Here is a 20,682-nt window from a genome sequence, read left to right on the forward strand (position 1 = left end):
TCTTCTCTCTCACCAGTAATGATTTAGAAACGGATTTATGGCACATACAATTAGTGTAAAGAGTTTGTTGTCAGGTGTGATAAGTATATGTTCAATGGGCTGATATAACTATAAAATCAGTGCAAACATTTTAAATGCTAAAACGATTATAAATCATATTCCTTACATATTTAGAACAAATAATAAAACAGCATTAACTCTGAGCCAATTAGCAAAATAATTTACTCAGATATAAGATTTTAATTTTATTATAGCAGCTATTCTGATTATATAAACAATTTTTTTTTCTCTCTGTTAAATTGAATACACCACGTTATGAATTTCATACCACTGAACAGCGCCATTGTAAATATAAAAAAGGTTCATAGATGACATCCAATGTTTCCAAGATTATTATCCAGCTGAAAATTCATAAAAATTCTACAAAATTTACAATTATAATTATGGGACTAATTGTAGATCCACTTGGTAATCAGCTTTTCAACTGTAAACCAGGCATATAATCTAAAATTACTATAGCCTTTATGCAAAACAAAAAGCATATTCAGGGGCACTGGCCTAAATTATGTGAACATATAAAAGCAATGGTTGAAAACAATCAAATAAAAAAATTGGGGGCTGAGATCATTACGTACCTGCATTTTTTTGATAATTTGTTATATAATTTATCAGCCTAATATAGCTCTTCTGTAGGATAAAAGTCATATGTCAAATTAAAGGGACAGTATACACTCATTTTCATATAACTGCATGTAATAGACACTACTATAAAGAATAAGATGCACAGATACTGATATAAAAATCCAGTATAAAACTGTTTAAAAACTTACTTAGAAGCTCTCAGTTTAGCTCTGTTGAAAAGGTAGCTGGAAAGCCCACTGCAAGTGGGAAATAAGATACTACCCCTCCCCCTTCTTTTGCATATGAAAAGACACTTTACACAAACAGGAGCAAGCTGGAGTAGGTAGCTGACCGCATTCTCATAAAACTTTGGGGCTTGGTTAGGAGTCCAAAAATCAGAGCAATGTTATTTAAAAATAAGCAAAATTATACTTTTTTTTTTTTTAAAACAAAAACTTTATGGGCTATATAAATAGATCATCTACAAAACATTTATGCAAAGAAAAAATGAGTGTATAATGTCCCTTTAACAGTAAATGCTTCTTAAAATTAAATGAAATACAGCATTAAAAATGCAGTACAGGAAATGGCATTTCTAGTGTTACAAAGATATAGAATACATATTTTTGGAGTGGAAACAGATCTCCTGGCACATGTATTTTAAATAAAAGCCCAGTCAAAGGATTAACAAATTACAATCTCAAAATACTTAAAGGAACAGTGTGTTATAACATTTTATTTCCCCTTAATGTGTTTCCCATGACTTGTTATACCAGCTGCAGAGTATAAAATATCTGAAAACAATATGCTTATTTGCGTTTTTTTTTATATATAAAAATAGCTGTTTTTGTTTTTAAAAACCACAACCCATTACAATGGGTGAGTTTGCAGGGAAATCAGATGATCTTATTTTCTATACAAACACATGCTACTTTATATTATCTGTCTGTAAACCAAAAGCTAATACTTAGAAAGAACAATTGAAAATTTATATTTTATTACTTATCTCTCTGAACCCCCAACTGGAAGTGCAATTTCTTCAGCTGGTAGGTTTACAGAGCTTTTCTATAGCCAATATTTAAGTATTTAAACTTTCAGTATAGACAGGGATACCACAGGCAAAATCAGCTATTTCAAATGTTGAAATAAAGGAAAATTGACTAGTTGTAAACAATTTACTACATTCCAGCATGTAAAATGGATCATTGGGAACAAATTAAAGGTGAGAAACATTTAGTGTGCACAGTCCATTTAAATGAAAACATAGCCATCACAAATACTACATAAAAGTTTATAGCATGGCTTCATCTTAAATAGATGCTAAAACATTATAATCAGTTACTTTGCATATCTTGCCTCAAGTAAAAAGAGAAAACATAATGTGTGAAAACTGCATTACTTTATTCTGGTAACTGCAGATCATGTACAGTTCTTGCTGTGAGATGCATATGGTGCCTGACAGAAATGACAAGAGAATTTGAACTCTTGTCTTTTTCAGAGGGTCTGGACTCACCCAGTCACCACATTGCTGACAGACGGCCTTTATACAGTTGTAGGAATAAGTATAATTTATATACGTTACTGCCCATCATAAGACCAATTAAAAATAAAATGGTACATTTATCTTTTGCCATACTACATACATTACTTACAATATGGTCTAAAAATATCCAACAAGTCAAATTTACAAATTTAAAGAAAACAATATTCTTACTTTTTAAATTTTCATAACAAATTGAATAAAGTCAGTCTCCAACATTGGATCATTGGCTTAAAAAAAATAAAAAAAAATATAGCATATGCAGCACATGACTGCAAGTGGGCTGTAGCTGCACAGTGGCAGAAAACAGGTGTTTATCTACCCAAGATGATTTGGGTAAAAGTCTTTGAGAATTAGACACAAAAAAAGTTGCTGCAGTTGACCTTTTTTGTTCCCTTCATTGCTTGAGAAAGTTCATCTATGTAACTACTGTTCCCAGCTAGTGAAGGCTATGGAAAACAAAACTTGATTTGTCATCATTACATTTGACACGTCTTTGCCATTTCTGTAAACGGTAAAATGTAAACACATTTTTTTAGCTGTGTAATTTAGTAAATCAGTGGCCATCAGCATGGTGCAACTAATCGCCGGCGTCTTATACATTCCCATATCCAACGTGGTGTAACATGCTTTGCATCTGCAGAGCTCTCATTTGCATCACCCATAACATGTGTAGCAGAGGGTATATCAAATTCAGGTACCAGATCCCCATCATAGGCAACGAAGTAACGACGAAGTTTAGCAAAGTCATCCAGTGTGGAAGGAAGATAAAGTTTCACCCCAGTGAAAATATCCAATAGAGTCTAAGAAAAGACATTATGTCTGTCAATACATACAATAACAAAATATACAATCACCTGTTTTTACAATGCTTCAGGTTTGTGGTTATAATATAATCCTATATATATATATACACACACATACATACACACACACACACACACATACATACATACACACACACACTAGAGATGAGATAAAACCAATATACAGTGGATATAAAAAGTCTACACACCCCTGTTAAAATGGCAGGTTTCTGTGATGCAAAAAAATGAGACAGATAAATCATTACAGAACTTTTTCCACCTTTTATGTTACCTATAAACTATGCAACTCAATTGAAAAACAAACTGAAATCTTTTAGGTGAAGGGAAGTAAAAATAAAAAAAAAAAAATACTTTGTTGGAGCACCTTTTGATTTTATTACAGCACTCAGTCTTTTTGGGTATGAGTCTATCAGCATGACACATTTTGACTTGGCAAGATTTGCCCAGTCTTCTTTGCAAAAACACTCCAAATCTGTCAGATTGCGAAGGCATCTCCTGTGCACAGCCCTCTTCAAATCACCCAACAGATTTTCGATTGGATTCAGGTCTGGGCTCTGGCTGGGCCATCCAAAACTTTTATCTTCTTCTGGTGAAGCCATTCCTTTGTTGATTTGTATGTATGCTTTGGGTCGTCACGCCCAAAGCATGATGCTACCACCACCATTTTTCACTGTGGGTATGGTGTTCTTTTGGCGATATGCAGTGTTTTTGCGCCAAACATATTTTTTGGAATTATGGCCAAAAAGTTCAACCTTGGTTTCATCAGACCATAACACCTTTTCTCACATGGTTTTGGGAGACTTCAGATGTGTTTTTGCTAAATTTAGCCGGGTTTGGATGTTTTTCTTCATAACAAAAGGCTTCCATCTTGCCACTCTACCTCATAGCCCAGACATATGAAGAATAAAGGAGCTTGCTGTCACATGTACCACACAGCCAGTACTTGCCAGATATTCCTGTAGCTCCTTTAATGTTGCTGTAGGCCTCTTGGCAGCCTCCCAGAGCAGTTTTCTTCTCGTCTTTTCATCAATTTTGGAGGGACATCCAGTTCTTGGTAATGTCACTGTTGTGCCATATTTTCTCCACTTGATGATGACTGTCTTCACTGTGTTCCATGGTATATCTAATGCCTTGGAAATTCTTTTGTACCCTTCTCCTGACTGATATCTTTTAACAATTAGATCCCTCTGATGCGTTGGAAGCTCTCTGCGGACCATGGCTTTTGCTGTAGGATGCAGCTAAGAAAATGTCAGGAAAGACCTACTAGAACAGCTGAATTTTATTTGGGGTTAATCAGAGGCAGGTGTGTACTGACTCCTATTTAACATGATTTTTAATGTGATTGCTTAATTCTAAACACGGCTACATCCCCAGTTATAAGAGGGTGTGCACACTTATGCAACCACATTATTTTAGTTTTTTTTTGTTTACTTCCCTCCAACTAAAAAATTTCCGTTTGTCTTTAATTGAGTTGTGCAGTTTAAAGGTCACATTAAAAGGTGGGAAAAGTTCTGAAATGATTTATCTTTGTCTCATTTTTTTACACCACAGAAACCCGACATTTTAACAGGGGTGTGTAGACTTTTTATATCCACTGTATATGTATTTTATTTTCTTTCATGTAATTGGCAAGAGTCCATGAGCTAGTGACGTATGGGATATACAATCCTACCAGGAGGGGCAAAGTTTCCCAAACCTCAAAATTCCTATAAATACACCCCTCACCACACCCACAATTCAGTTTTACAAACTTTGCCTCCTATGGAGGTGGTGAAGTAAGTTTGTGCTAAGATTTCTCTGTTATCGGTCGTAGATTCATCTCCTACCTCCCTTTTCAGATCGACGATATACTCTCATATACCATTACCTCTACTGATAACTGTTTCAGTACTGGTTTGGCTATCTGCTATATGTGGATGGGTGTCTTTGGGTAAGTATGTTTTTATTACTTAAAGGGACAGTCTAGGCCAAAATAAACTTTCATGATTCAGATAGAGCATGTCATTTTAAACAATTTTCCAATTTACTTTTATCACCAATTTTGTTTTGTTCTCTTGGTATTCTTAGTTGAAAGCTTAACCTAGGAGGTTCATATGCTAATTTCTTAGACTTTGAAGCCCACCTCTTTCAGATTGCATTTTAACAGTTTTTCACCACTAGAGGGTGTTAGTTCACGTATTTCATATAGATAACACTGTACTCGTGCACGAGAAGTTATCTGGGAGCAGGCACTGATTGGCTAGACTGCAAGTCTGTCAAAAGAACTGAAAAAAGGGGCAGTTTGCAGAGGCTTAGATACAAGATAATCAGAGAGGTTAAAAGTATATTAATATAACTGTGTTGGTTATGCAAAACTGGGAAATGGGTAATAAAGGGATTATTTATCTTTTAAAACAATGAAAATTCTGGTGTAGACTGTCCCTTTAAGACACCTCAGCTATGGTTTTGGCACTTTATGCATTTATATTAAGTTCTAAATATATGTATTGTACTTATATTTGCCATGAGTCAGGGTCATGCATTTCCTTTTGCAGATTGTCAGTTTCATATTTGGGGAAAGTTAATATTAAGAAATATTTTTTTCTTACATGGGGTTTAGTCTTTTTTTTTTCAATTGACTACTTGTTTCAAATTGCGGGCTGACTTAGGCTCGCGGGTGCGCCAAATGCTACACTTTATTGCGTCATTCTTGGCGCGATAATTTTTTGGCACGAAAGGCACGTCCGTTGACGCAAGTTCGTCATTTCCGGCGTCGTAATTGACGCAGAGGTTTCACACAGGGTTGCGTCGTTCGTGACGCGAGTGTGTCATTTCCTGGCACATGGTTGGCGGCAAAACATTTTTAAGTTACGTTGTGCGTCATACTTGCCGCCAAACTTTTTTCATTATTTATTTGCCCCATTGCTGTTTGCCTCTTGCCTTTTTCTATGTCAGAGGGCTATGCTATTTGCATTTTTTCCTGAAAATGTCATATAAGGAAAATGATAATTTTGCTTTATATGTTTTTCTTTAACATACTGCAAGATGTCTCAATCTGATCCTGCCTCAGAAGTATCTGTTGGAACTTTGCTGCCTGACATCGGTTCTACCAAAGCTAAGTGCATTTGTTGTAAAATTGTGGAGATTATATCTCCTAATGTCATTTGTATTAGTTGCCATGATAAACTTTTACATGCAGATAGTGTGTCCATCAGTAATAGTACATTGCCGGTTGTAGTTCCTTCAACTTCTAATGTACATGAAATACCTATGAATTTTAAAGAATTTGTTAATGATTCTATTCAGAAGGCTTTGTCTGCTTTTCCGCCTTCTAATAAGCGTAAGAGGTCTTTTGAAAACTTCTCATAAAGTTGATGAAATTTCAAATGACCAACAACATAATGAATTATCCACCTCTGATGAGGATCTATCTGATTCAGAAGATCCTTCCTCAAATATTGACACTGACAAATCTACTTATTTAAAATGGAGTATATGCGTTCTTTGTTAAAAGAAGTGTTAATTACTTTGGATATTGAGGAAGCTAGTCCTCTTGATATTAAAAACAGTAAACGTTTAAATTCTGTTTTTAAACCTCCTGTGGTTACTCCAGAGGTTTTTCCTATTTCTGATGCTATATCTGATATGATTTCTAAGGAATGGAATAAGCCGGGTACTCCTTTTAATCCTTCTGCAAGGTTTACAAAAATGGTATTTAGGAAAAGATCCCCAAAGTTGATAGGGCTATTTCTACTCTTGCTAAACGAACCACTATTCCTATGGAAGATAGTACTTCCTTTAAGGATCCTTTAGATAGGAAGCTTGAATCTTATCTAAGGAAAGCCTATTTATATTCAGGTCATCTTCTTAGGCCTGCAATTTCTTTGGCTGATGTTGCAGCTGCTTCAACTTTTTGGTTGGAGAATTTAGCGCAACAAGAATTGGATTCCGACTTATATAGAATTGTTCGTTTACTACAGCATGCTAATCATTTTATTTATGATGCCTTTTTTGATATTATCAAAATTGATGTTAGATCCATGTCTTTAGCTATTTTAGCTAGAAGAGCTTTGTGGCTTAAATCTTGGAATGCTGATATGACATCTAAGTATAGATTACTATCTCTTTCATTCCAAGGTAATAATTTGGTTCTCAGTTGGATTCTATTATTTCAACTGTTACTGGGGGGAAGGGAGTCTTTTGCCTCAGGATAAAAAACTTAAGGGTAAATCTAAGGCTTCTAATCATTTTCGTTCCTTTCGTCAAAATAAGGAACAAAAACCTAATCCTTCCCCCAAGGAAACGGTTTCCAATTGGAAGCCTTTCTCAAATTGGAATAAATCCAAGCCTTTTAAGAAACCAAGGTCAGCACCTAAGTCTGCATGAAGGTGCGGCCCTCATTCCAGCTCAGCTGGTAGGGGGCAGATTAAGGTTTTTCACGGATGTTTGGGCAAATTCTGTCCAAAATCAGAGTAAGACCTCCTGTGAGAAGATTTTTTCTCTCACGCATCCCAGTAAATCCAGTAAAAGCTCAGGCTTTCCTGAAGTGTGTTTCAGACCTGGAGGGGTAATCATGCCGGTTCCTTTTCAGGAATAAGGTCTGGGGTTTTATTCAAATCTATTCATTGTCCCAAAGAAAGAAAATTCATTCAGACCAGTTCTGGATCTGAAAATTTTGAATCGTTATGTAAGAGTACCAACTTTCAAGATGGTGACTATAAGGACTATTCTGCCTTTTATTCAGCAAGGACATATGTCTACAATAGACTTGCAGGATGCTTACCTTCATATTCCGATTCATCCAGAACATTATCAGTTCCTGAGATTCTCTTTTCTAGACAAGCATTACCAATTTGTTGCTCTTCCATTCGGCCTAGTAACAGCTCCAAGAATCTTTTCAAAGATTCTGGGTGCCCTACTCTCTGTAATCAGAGAGCAGGGTATTGCAGTGTTTCCTTATTTGGACAATATCTTGGTACTAGCTCAGTCTTTACGTTCTGCAGAATCTCACAACTAGTGTTGTTTCTTCGAAAACATGGTTGGAGCATCAATTTACCAAAAGGTTTCTTGATTCCTCAGACAAGGGTCACCTTTTTAGGTTTCCAGATTTTTCAGTGTCCATGACTCGGTCTCTAATAGACAAGAGACGTTTGAAATTGGTTGCAGCATGTCGGCACCTTCAGTCTCAGTCATTCCCTTCAGTGGCTATGTGCATGGAAGTTTTAGGCCTCATGACCGCAGCATCGGACGAGATTCCTTTTGCTCGTTTTCACATGAGACTTCTCCAGCTTTGTATGCTGAATCAATGGTGCCGAGATTATACAAAGATATCACAGTTAATATCCTTAAATCCCAATATTCGACACTCTCTGAGGTGGTGGTTAAATCACCAGCATTTAGTTCAAGGGGCCTCTTTTGTTCGCCAACCTGGACTGTGATCACAAAAGATGCAAGTCTTTCAGGTTGGGGAGCTGTTTGGGGATCTCTGACAGCACAAGGGGTTTGGAAATCTCAAGAGGCGAGATTACCAATCAATATTTTAGAACTCTGTGCAATTCTCAGATCTCTTCAGTTTTGGCCTCTGTTGAAGAGAGAACCGTTCATTTGTTTTCAGACAGACAATATTACAACTGTGGCATATGTCAATCATCAGGGTGGGACTCACAGTCCCCAAGCTATGAAAGAAGTATCTCGGATACTTGTTTGGGCGGAATCCAGCTCCTGTCTAATTTCTGCGGTTCATATCCCAGGTGTAGACAATTGGGAGGCGGATTATCTCAGCCATCAGACTTTACATTCAGGGGAGTGATCTCCATCCGGATGTGTTTTCTCAGATTGTTCAGATGTGGGGTCTTCCAGAAATCGATCTGATGGCTTCTCATCTAAACAAGAAACTTCCCAGATACCTGTCCAGGTCCAGGGATTTTCTGGCGGAAGCAGTGGATGCGCTGACACTTCCTTGGCCTTATAACCCTGCTTATATCTTCCCGCCTCTAGTTCTTCTTCCAAGAGTGATCTCAAAAATCATCATGGAACAGTCATTTGTGTTGCTGGTGGCTCCAGCATGGCCCCACAGGTTTTGGTATGCGGATCTTGTTCGGATGTCCAGTTGCCAACCTTGGCCACTTCCGTTAAGGCTGGACCTACTGTCTCAAGGTCCGTTTTTCCATCAGGATCTCAAATCATTAAATTTGAAGGTATGGAAATTGAACGCTTAGTGCTAAGTCATAGAGGTTTCTCTGACTCAGTAATTAATACTATGTTACAAGCTCGTAAATCTGTCTCTAGGAGATTTATTATTGAGTTTGGAAGACTTACATTTCATGGTGTTCTTCTCATAAATTCTCTTAGCATTCTTTTAAAATTCTTAGAATTTTACAGTTTCTTCAGGATGGTCTGGATAAAGGTTTGTCTGCAAGTACTTTGAAGGGACAAATCTCTGCTCTTTCTGTTTTATTTCACAGAAAGATTGCTACTCTTCCTGATATTCACGGTTTTGTTCAGGCTTTAGTACGTATTAAGCCTGTTATTAAATTAATTTCTCCTCCTTGGAGTCTTAATTTGGTTTTGAGGGCGTTACAGGCTCCTCCATTTGAGCCTATGCACTCTTTGGATATTAAACTACTTTCTTGGAAAGTATTGTTCCTTTTGGCTATCTCTTCTGCTAGAAGAGTTTCTGAGCTTTCTGCTCTTTCTTGTGAATCTCCTTTTCTGATTTTTCATCAGGATAAGGCGGTTTTGCGGACTTCTATCAGTTCTTACCTAAGGTTGTGAATTCTAACAAAATTAGTAGAGAAATTGTTGTCCCTTCCTTGTGTCCTAATCCTAAGAATTCTTTGGAAAAATCCTTACATTCTTTGGATGTGGTGAGAGCTTTGAAATATTATGTTGAAGCTACTAAAGATTTCAGAAAGACTTCTAGTCTATTTGTTATATTCTCTGGTTCTAGGAAAGGTCAGAAGGCTTCTGCTATTTCCTTGGCTTCTTGGTTAAAGCTTTTGTTTCATCAAGCTTATTTAGAGTCGGGTCAGGTCCCGCCTCAGAGAATTACAGCTCATTCTATTAGATTTGTCTCCACTTCATGGGCATTTAAGAATGAAGCTTCAGTTGATCAGATTTGCAAAGCGGCGACTTGGTCCTCTTTGCATACATTTACTAAATTCTACCGTTTTGATGTATTTGCTTCTTCAGAAGCAGTTTTTGGTAGAAAAGTTCTTCAGGCAGCTGTTTCAGTTTGATTCTTCTGCTGTTTTAAGTTTTTCTTTTCTTCATGAGAATAACCTATATTTTGGGTTGTGGATTAATTTTTCAGCATATGGCTGTTGTTTATTTTTATCCCTCCCTCTCTAGTGACTCTTGCGTGGAGTTCCACATCTTGGGTATTTTATATCCCATACGTCACTAGCTCATGGACTCTTACATGAAAGAAAACATAATTTATGTAAGAACTTACCTGATAAATTAATTTCTTTCATATTGGCAAAAGTCTATGAGGCCCACCCTTTTCTTATGGTGGTTATGATTTTTTTTCTATAAAGCACAATTATTTCCAGATTCCTTTGTTGATGCTTTTTACTCCCTTCTTTATCACCCCACTACTTGGCTATTCGTTAAACTGAATTGTGGGTGTGGTGAGGGGTGTATTAGGCATTTTGAGGTTTGGGAAACTTTGCCCCTCCTGGTAGGATTGTATATCCCATACGTCACTAGCTCATGGACTCTTGCCAATATGAAAGAAATGAATTTATCAGGTTCTTACATAAATTATGTTTTTATAAAGCGAGTAATACAATGTTAAGATAATAGAATTCACTTTATAAGTCCAAAATTATGCCAAGCCAAATAAAAGGTAGATGAAAGTAATATAAAGGGTTAAAGGGACATGTTGGGATTTTAAAATTAAAGATTTAGTTGCACATAGTAAAATAATGTTGCCATATACTTTCATTATTTATTTTGCCCTTTTTAATGTAATTTGGGTCTGAAATGTGTATATTTTCTGATTCTTACAAATAATAATGAAAAAACATTAAAGACTTCTCAAGGCTAACCTTTTACTAACAAGCCTTGTTGTCTGCAGACTCAAGCCCAGATTGGCTTCTATAAATAAGGCAAGTGGTGGGTGGGGATGGCTATTTTCAAACAAAGGCAGCTAACAAGATGTTAATTTGTTCAGACCTAAATTAATGTTATTATATAGCAACACAACTAAAGTATCTTGTAATTACAAGGTGTTTACTGTCCGTTTAAAAGTAGCGAAATAATAGTCCATTTACCTAAGCAGGAATGTGTGACATTATATATTGTTAGGGGACAGGAAATAAAAGAAACCAGTGGAATGAAATAGAGAATTGGAATGAAATAGCAAAGGTAATGACTAGAGAAAAAGGCTTCCAACTATGTACAGCTTCATGTGTACAATGTGACACACAGGCATTTGACTAAGCTTCTTTCTTAAACCAATAATGTCAGCTCTGTCACAACTACTTATATGCAAAATGTGACAAATACTGATCATGCTGGGGAATTGTTTTATCATACCCCCACACTGAAATGTGCAGGATAATATACAAATGAATTGTAAGAGTAAAATAAAATAGTATATATTTATATCTGCCTGTTTTGCCTCCAGCTCTTGCTCTGAACCACTGTTTTAGTGAGATACAAATCATCTTAACTGAACACAAAGAAAGAGCAAGAATCTTATTAAATTCACACACAAAAAAACATGTCACACTGAAAAGATTATTTGCACGTTATGGAAGGTATTTTTTTTATTGCTTTCTTTTCTTTTTTACCTTTGGAGTGGAAGGCGACTGGAGTGCACTGTGCCCATTGCTGTGAGCAGTATCTGGCATTTTAGCCTAAAACAAACAAACACACATTTGTATTGTAAATGAATAGCACAGATTTGCTGAAAATGATCTGGTTTTCTTTTCTACAAAATCAAGAAAATGTCATAAGAACCTAGTTTTCTTCATTTTATGACTAATACAAAAAAACATAATTTATGCTTACCTGATAAATTTATTTCTCTTGTAGTGTATCCAGTCCACGGATCATCCATTACTTGTGGGATATTCTCCTTCCCAACAGGAAGTTGCAAGAGGATCACCCACAGCAGAGCTGCTATATAGCTCCTCCCCTCACTGCCATATCCAGTCATTCGACCGAAACAAGCCGAGAAAGGAGAAACCATAGGGTGCAGTGGTGACTGTAGTTTAATTAAAATTTAGACCTGCCTGAAAAGGACAGGGCGGGCCGTGGACTGGATACACTACAAGAGAAATAAATTTATCAGGTAAGCATAAATTATGTTTTCTCTTGTTAAGTGTATCCAGTCCACGGATCATCCATTACTTGTGGGATACCAATACCAAAGCTAAAGTACATGGATGATGGGAGGGACAAGGCAGGAACTTAAACGGAAGGAACCACTGCCTGTAGAACCTTTCTCCCAAAAAACAGCCTCCGAAGAAGCAAAAGTATCAAATTTGTAAAATTTGGAAAAAGTATGAAGCGAAGACCAAGTTGCAGCCTAGCAAATCTGTTCAACAGAGGCCTCATTTTTAAAGGCCCAGGTGGAAGCCACAGCTCTAGTAGAATGAGCTGTAATCCTTTCAGGAGGCTGCTGTCCAGCAGTCTCATAGGCTAAACGGATTTAGCCAAAAAGAAAGAGAGGTTGCCGAGGCCTTCTGACCTCTCCTCTGTCCAGAGTAAACAACAAACAGGTTAGATGTTTGGCGAAAATCTTTAGTAGCCTGTAAGTAAAACTTCAAGGCACGGACTACGTCTAGATTATGCAAAAGACGTTCCTTCTTTGAAGAAGGATTAGGACATAATGATGGAACAACAATCTCTTGATTGATATTCTTGTTAGAAACCACCTTAGGTAAAAACCCAGGTTTTGTACGCAGAACAACTTTATCTGAATGAAAGATCAGATAAGGAGAATCACAATGTAAGGCAGATAACTCCGATACTCTTCAAGCCGAGGAAATAGCCATCAGAAAAAGAACTTTCAGAACCAAGTTTAAGCTCCATGGAGGAGCAACAGGTTTAAACACAGGCTTAATTCTAACTAAAGCCTGACAAAGTGCCTGAACGTCTGGAACTTCTGCCAGACGCTTGTGTAAAAGAATAGACAGAGCAGAAATCTGTCCCTTTAAAGAACTAGCTGATAATCCTTTGTCCAAACCCTCTTGGAGGAAGGACAATATCCTAGGAATCCTAACCCTACTCCATGAGTAATTCTTGGATTCACACCAATGAAGATATTTACGCCATATCTTGTGGTAAATTTTCCTGGTGACAGGCTTTCGTGCCTGTATTAAGGTATCAATTACTGACTCGGAGAAGCCACGCTTTGATAGGATCAAGCGTTCAATCTCCATGCAATCGGATGATTGAAAGGACCTTGTATTAGAAGGTCTTGTCTCAGAGGCAGAGCCCATGGTGGAAAGGATGACATGTCCACTAGGTCTGCATACCAGGTCCTGCGTGGCCACGCAGGCGCTATCAATATCACTGATGCTCTTTCCTGTTTGATTTTGGCAATCAGACGAGGGAGCAAAGGAAACGGTGGAAACACATAAGCCAGGTTGAAGAACCAAGGCGCTGCTAGAGAGACGCCATGAGATCCAATTCTGGTTTGCCCCAACGGAGAACCAATTAAGCAAACACCTCCGGATGGAGTTCTCATTCCCCCGGATGAAAAGTCTGACGACTTAGAAAATCCGCCTCCCAGTTCTCTACACCTGGGATATGGATCGCTGACAGGTGGCAAGAGCGAGTCTCTGCCCAGCGAATTATCTTGGAGACTTCTGACATCGCTAGGGAACTCCTGGTTCCCCCTTGATGCAAGCCACAGTCGTGATGTTGTCCGACTGAAATCTGATGAACCTCAGTGTTGCTAGCTAAGGCCAAGCCAGAAGAGCATTGAATATTGCTCTTAACTCCAGAATATTTATTGGGAGAAGTTTCTCCTCCTGAGTCCATGAACCCTGAGCCTTCAGGGAGTTCCAGACTGCACCCCAACCTAGAAGGCTGGCATCTGTTGTTACAATTGTCCAATCTGGTCTGCGAAAGGTCATACCCTTGGACAGATTGGCCCGAGATAACCACCAGAGAAGAGAATCTCTGGTTTCCTGACCCAGATTTAGTAGAGGGGACAAATCTGTGTAATCCCCATTCCACTGACTGAGCATGCATAATTGCAGCGGTCTGAGATGCAGGCGCGCGAATGGCACTATGTCCATCGCCGCTACCATTAAGCCGATAACTTCCATGCACTGAGCCACCGTGGGGCGCGGAATGGAGTGAAGAACACGGCAAGCATTTAGAAGTTTTGATAACCTGGACTCCGTCAGGTAAATTTTCATTTCTACAGAATCTATTAGAGTCCCTAGGAAGGAAACCCTTGTGAGAGGAGATAGAGAACTCTTTTCTTCGTTCACTTTCCACCCATGCGACCTCAGGAATGCCAGAACTATCTCTGTATGAGATTTGGCAATTTGAAAGCTTGACGCCTGTATCAGGATGTCGTCCAGGTAAGGAGCCACCGCTATGCCTCGCGGTCTTAGGACCGCCAGAAGTGAGCCCAGAACCCTTGTAAAAATTATTGGGGCTGTAGCCAACCCGAATGGAAGAGCTACAAATTGGTAATGCCTGTCTAGAAAGGCAAACCTCAGGAACTGATGATGATTCTTGTGAATCGGAATGTGAAGGTAGGCATCCTTTAAGTCCACTGTGGTCATGTACTGACCCTCTTGGATCATGGGTAAAATGGTTCGAATAGTTTCCATCTTGAATGACGGAACTCTGAGGAATTTGTTTAGGATCTTTAAATCCAAAATTGGTCTGAAGGTTCCCTCTTTTTTGGGAACCACAAACAGATTTGAATAAAACCCCTGTCCTTGTTCCGTCCGCGGAACTGGATGGATCACTCCCATTACAAGGAGATCTTGTACGCAGCTTAGGAATGCCTCTTTCTTTATCTGGTTTGCAGATAATCTTGAAAGGTGAAATCTCCCTTGTGGAGGAGAAGCTTTGAAGTCCAGAAGATATCCCTGAGATATGATCTCCAACGCCCAGGGATCCTGAACATCTCTTGCCCATGCCTGGGCGAAGAGAGAGAGTCTGCCCCCTACTAGATCCGTTGTCGGATAGGGGGCCGCTCCTTCATGGTGTCTTAGAGGCAGCAGCAGGCTTTCTGGCCTGCTTGCCCTTGTTCCAGGACTGGTTAGGTTTCCAGGCCTGCTTGGATTGAGCAAAAGTTCCCTCTTGTTTTGAAGCAGAGGAAGTTGATGCTGCACCTGCCTTGAAATTTCGAAAGGCACGAAAATTAGACTGTTTGGCCTTTGATTTGGCCCTGTCCTGAGGAAGGGTATGACCCTTACCTCCAGTAATGTCAGCAATAATTTCTTTCAAACCAGGCCCGAATAAGGTCTGCCCCTTGAAAGGAATGTTGAGTAATTTAGACTTTGAAGTCAAATCAGCTGACCAGGATTTGAGCCATAGCGCCCTACGCGCCTGGATGGCGAATCCGGAATTCTTAGCCGTTAGTTTAGTCAAATGAACAATGGCATCAGAAACAAATGAGTTAGCTAGCTTAAGAGTTCTAAGCTTGTCAACAATTTCAGTCAATTGAGCTGTATGAATGGCCTCTTCCAGGGCCTCAAACCAGAATGCCGCCGCAGCAGTGACAGGCGCAATGCATGCAAGGGGCTGTAAAATAAAACCTTGTTGAATAAACATTTTCTTAAGGTAAACCTCTAATTTTTTTATCCATAGGATCTGAAAAAGCACAACTGTCCTCAACCGGGATAGTGGTACGCTTTGCTAAAGTAGAAACTGCTCCCTCCACCTTAGGGACAGTCTGCCATAAGTCCTGTGTAGTGGCATCTATTGGAAACATTTTTCTAAATATAGGAGGTGGGGAAAAGGGCACACCGGGCCTATCCCACTCCTTACTAATAATTTCTGTAAGCCTTTTAGGTATTGGAAAAACATCAGTACTCACCGGCACTGCATAGTATTTATCCAGCCTACACAATTTCTCTGGCACTGCAATTGTGTCACAGTCATTCAGAGCAGCCAATACCTCCCCAAGCAATACACGGAGGTTCTCAAGCTTAAATTTAAAATTAAAAATCTCTGAATCAGGTCTCCCCGATTCAGAGACGTCACCTTGCATATTGTGACGCAGTATCAGACATGGCTCTTACAGCATCTACGTGCTCTGTATCTCGTCTAACCCCAGAGCTATCGCGCTTGCCTCTCAATTCAGGCAATCTGGATAATACCTCTGACAGGGTATTATTCATGATTGCAGCCATGTCCTGCAAAGTAATCGCTATGGGCGTCGCTGATGTACTTGGCGCCATATTAGCGTGCGTCCCTTGAGCGGGAGGCGAAGGGTCCGACACGTGGGGAGAGTTAGTCGGCATAACTTCCCCCTCGACAGACCCCTCTGGTGACAATTCTTTTATAGATATAGACTGATCTTTACTGTTCAAGGTGAAATCAATACATTTAGTACACATTCTCCTATGGGGCTCCACCATGGCTTTTAAACATAATGAACAAATATCCTCTGTTTCAGACATGTTTGTACAGACTAGCAATGAGACTAGCAAGCTTGGAAAACACTTTAAAGCAAGTTAACAAGCAATATAAAAAAACTTTACTGTGCCTTTAAGAGAAACAAATTTTGACAAAATTTGAAATAACAGTGAAAAAAGGCAGTTACACTAACTACATTTTTACAGTGTATGTAACAAGTCAGCAGAACATTGCACCCACTTGCAAATGGATGATTAACCCCTTAATAACAAAAACAGAATAATAAATGACAAAAACGTTTTTTAAACACAGTCACAACAACTGGCACAGTCAACTGTGATTGTTACCCTCCTCAAACACGACTTTGAAGCCTTTTGAGCCCTTCAGAGATGTCCTGGATCATGCAGGAAGAAGCTGAATGTCTGTCAGTATTTTTAGCTGCACAGAAAAGCACTAAAATAGGCCCTTCCCACTCATATTGCAACAGTGGAAAGCCTCAGGAACTGTTTCTAGGCAAAAATCAAACCAGCCATGTGGAAAAAAACTAGGCCCCAATAAGTTTTGTCACCAAACACATATAAAAACGATTAAACATGCCAGCAAACGTTTTATATTACACTTTTATAAGAGTATGTATCTCTATTAATAAGCCTGATACCAGTCGCTATCACTGCATTTAAGGCTTTACTTACATTAATCCGGTATCAGCAGCATTTTCTAGCAAATTCCATCCCTAGAAAAATATTAACTGCACATACCTTATTGCAGGAAAACCTGCACGCCATTCCCTCTCTGAAGTTACCTCAATCCTCAGAATATGTGAGAACAGCAATGGATCTTAGTTACTTCTGCTAAGATCATAGAAATCACAGGCAGATTCTTCTTCTAATGCTGCCTGAGATGAAACAGTACACTCCGGTACCATTTAAAAATAACAAACTTTTGATTGAAGTTAAAAAAACTAACTATAATACACCACTCTCCTCTTACTACGTCCATCTTTGTTGAGAGTTGCAAGAGAATGACTGGATATGGCAGTGAGGGGAGGAGCTATATAGCAGCTCTGCTGTGGGTGATCCTCTTGCAACTTCCTGTTGGGAAGGAAAATATCCCACAAGTAATGGATGATCCGTGGACTGGATACACTTAACAAGAGAAAACAACAAAGAGAAATTTGCATTCCATATCACACACACTTCACCACAGCACAGCAAATAAATAATAAAAAAATAATCCTTGTTGCTTACCTTCTTACTTTGTACAGTGACAGTAGGTTGGATTTTGCGCTTCTCTGCTTTAGGTGGTTCGTCCTTTTTCTTTTGTGGGACCAGCTTGTTACCTGATGATAGTAAATTAAAACATATCAAAAGGATTCACAGCTCTGCCCTGTTACAACAAATGCTGAACATAACTATATGCTCTGCAGGAAAGGTTATAGAGGCACGGTCTTCTCTAGACAAGCAAGGAGAAAATCCAATATTCACTTTTAGCTGCTGCTGTGTGTGTATTCATTTTCAACAGTAGATACCAAAAGAACAAAGCACATTTGAAAATAGAAGTGATTTTAATAGTGCTGTTAAATTACATGCTCTATCTGAATCATGCAAGTTTATTTTTGACTTTTCTAACCCTTTAACCATTTTCTGCAGCATCTTCTAACAGATAAAGGGACATTAAGCAGTAAATAAATGCTAAATATAATGATGTATCCAAAGCAAAGATTAGCCTGAGAATAACACGTAGATGCATTTTGTAAATATATATCAGTTGTTTAAATATTTATATGATACCTAAATGTTGAAGCACTTTGAAAGTGACGCAGCATAGCTGTAAAAAGCGGACTAGAAAATCTCACCTAAACATCTCTATTAAAAAAGATATTTACCTCAAAATGTTTCAAGTATTCACACCCCACTGTAAAACTTAAAGCAGCCAATCAGGGTGCTAGTCCAAGGACTTGCAAGGGAGTGTGCATCTGGCATGAGAAGGCAGTGGCATGTTATTTTCCTATTTAGTTTAAGGAAGTTTACTATGCAATTTCATGAGATTTCAGTGAAATCTCATGAGATCACAGCAAAGCAAATGCATGACCTTAGCAATGCCGATTGGCTTTTTTTTTTTTTTTTAACTTGCAGCTGAAGTATAACTGTTCCCAGAGCACTTACTCTGGTGAGCTGAAAAAATTGTGAGGTAAAACATATTCCTTTTTTACATAGAGAAGTTAGCTTTTTACAGTGATGCTGCATCACTTTCAGGTGATTTAGCATATTGGTATTCTGTCGCTTTAAGAACTAAGTGTAAAGTTTTAGTTTGGAACCTTATTGAAACATAGTTTTCCATTTATCTATTCTCTTCTGCTGAGTTTTCCATTTATCTATTCTCTTGTGCTGAGGTTAATTAGCAACAGATAACATGTGCAAAGGACAGCTGTGTGGAATAGACCAAAGTTAAAAGAGCTTTAAACCCTGATAAATTGTGTAAACAATGTTTGTGTAGAATATACTAATGTGATAGTAATTTTATTTATCAGGGTTAAAGTCTCTTTACCATTGCTTTTCCACAAAGCCATTGTTTGCACACTATATCTGTCCCTAATTGTCCCCAGGAAAGGAGATTAGATAAGGGAAACCTATGTTTTAATGTGGCCCCCATTACCTTAAATAAATTCAGGAGAACTGGAAAACCCACAATTACAGGAAAGGGGGACAAAATAAATAATGACAGTATAGTGGGCAGTTTTATCACTACACAATTTAAAGGATATTAGATATATGTAGCTTTTCTGAAAAAAATATGCCTGCCTCATGCTGACTTATAGGAGGCAAAAAAGCAAATTCTGAAAACCATTAAATGCTGCAAATCAAATAGCTGGTATAGATCGTTTGCAGTGCTCTCAAAACCTAGGTAACAGATTTTTGCTTCTTGGCCTCTCTAGGGAGCGTGGGACAAAGCACAATTTGTACGCAAAAGTAATTGATTAAAGGGCCTTTTTAAAATCTCTGCATTTTTTTATATCCCTTTTAGAACATTTTTATTTATGGTATATTTTAAAATTATTGCAAAAAGGAAGGAAATATATTGGCACTGTGAAAGTTATAAGTGGATTAGGACAAAGCCCATAAAGCCTGCGCTTTGTTCAGTGCTACGCCTTTTAATGTAACTAGATGAAAAAAATAGAGAAAAAAAGTAAGCACTTAAGCACTCACATTCACTATAAAGTGTGAGTCAGTAAAAACTACCGTATTTTTCGCTCCATAAGACACACCTGACTATAAGACGCACCTAGTTTTTAGAGGAAAAAAACAAGAAAAAAATAATAATCTGAATGTAGTTCACAAATTCAGTCTAAAAAATGGCCCTCAGATATTCTATATTGACAGAGTAATCAGATAAAAAAAACATATCTATGCCATTTGTAGCAAATTCATAATTTATACAAATATATACAGAACTTAAAGGGACATTCCTATCCTCACATTATTTAGCATAAGTAGCCCAAACCTAGAAAAAAGCAGTGACAAGTATTTATTTAATACTTTACATACAGTTGTCACATTTAAAGTTTAAATGTGACAACTGTATGAAAAGTATTAAATAACCATTTATTAAAGCGTGTCCGTGTGTATAACAATTATGGACTGGTATCCATCCATCTCTGCAAAATTGTATATAGTGGCTTCAGAGTTCAGACTCCTGGAAGACGCTAGCAGAATGGCCCAGGACTTTTTGAAAGCAGTGAAGAGGCACATTTTAATTTGGCTTAGCGTGAAGAACACCCATGCTGTGCCCAAAGCAGCTATGGTCACGGCCGTTCCGGAAGCTACACATTGGCCATGTACGGGAGGATGGGAGTGTGGAGACCTAGACGGCCACACTAGCATCTCAGGGCTGGTTATAGTGTGCCCATCTAGGTCTCCACACTCCCATCCTCCCGTACACGGCTAATGTGTAGCTTCCGGAACGGCCGTGACCATAGCTGCTTTGGGCACAGCATGGGTGTTCCTCACGCTAAGCCAAATTAAAAAGTGCCTCTTTACTTCTTCTTAAAAAAATTCTGGTCCATTCTGCCAGCGTCCTCCAGGAGTCTGAAGCCACAGGAAGAGCAGGTGTCCTGGGTGTCAGTCTGTGGCTGCTCAGGGGGAGGCGTGGGGC

General features: G+C 38.5%; 1 protein-coding gene across 2 annotated transcripts in view; it reads right to left on the minus strand.

The window, feature by feature from the left end:
* Positions 1-232: 232 nt before the first annotated feature.
* Positions 233-20,682, minus strand: part of LIG3 (DNA ligase 3) — a 224,307-nt gene continuing 203,857 nt past the window's right edge. For both annotated transcript variants that reach the window (XM_053707435.1, XM_053707434.1), the window contains exons 19-21: positions 17,778-17,869; positions 11,766-11,831; positions 233-2,964 (exon numbers count right to left, since the gene is read on the minus strand). In XM_053707435.1, the coding sequence (XP_053563410.1) occupies positions 2,728-2,964; positions 11,766-11,831; positions 17,778-17,869 (395 nt within the window). In that variant the 3' untranslated portion in view covers positions 233-2,727. The remainder of the gene's footprint in view (positions 2,965-11,765; positions 11,832-17,777; positions 17,870-20,682) is intronic.

Source organism: Bombina bombina, chromosome 3, assembly GCF_027579735.1.
Source record: "Bombina bombina isolate aBomBom1 chromosome 3, aBomBom1.pri, whole genome shotgun sequence".
NCBI classification, from domain to species: Eukaryota; Metazoa; Chordata; class Amphibia; order Anura; family Bombinatoridae; genus Bombina; species Bombina bombina.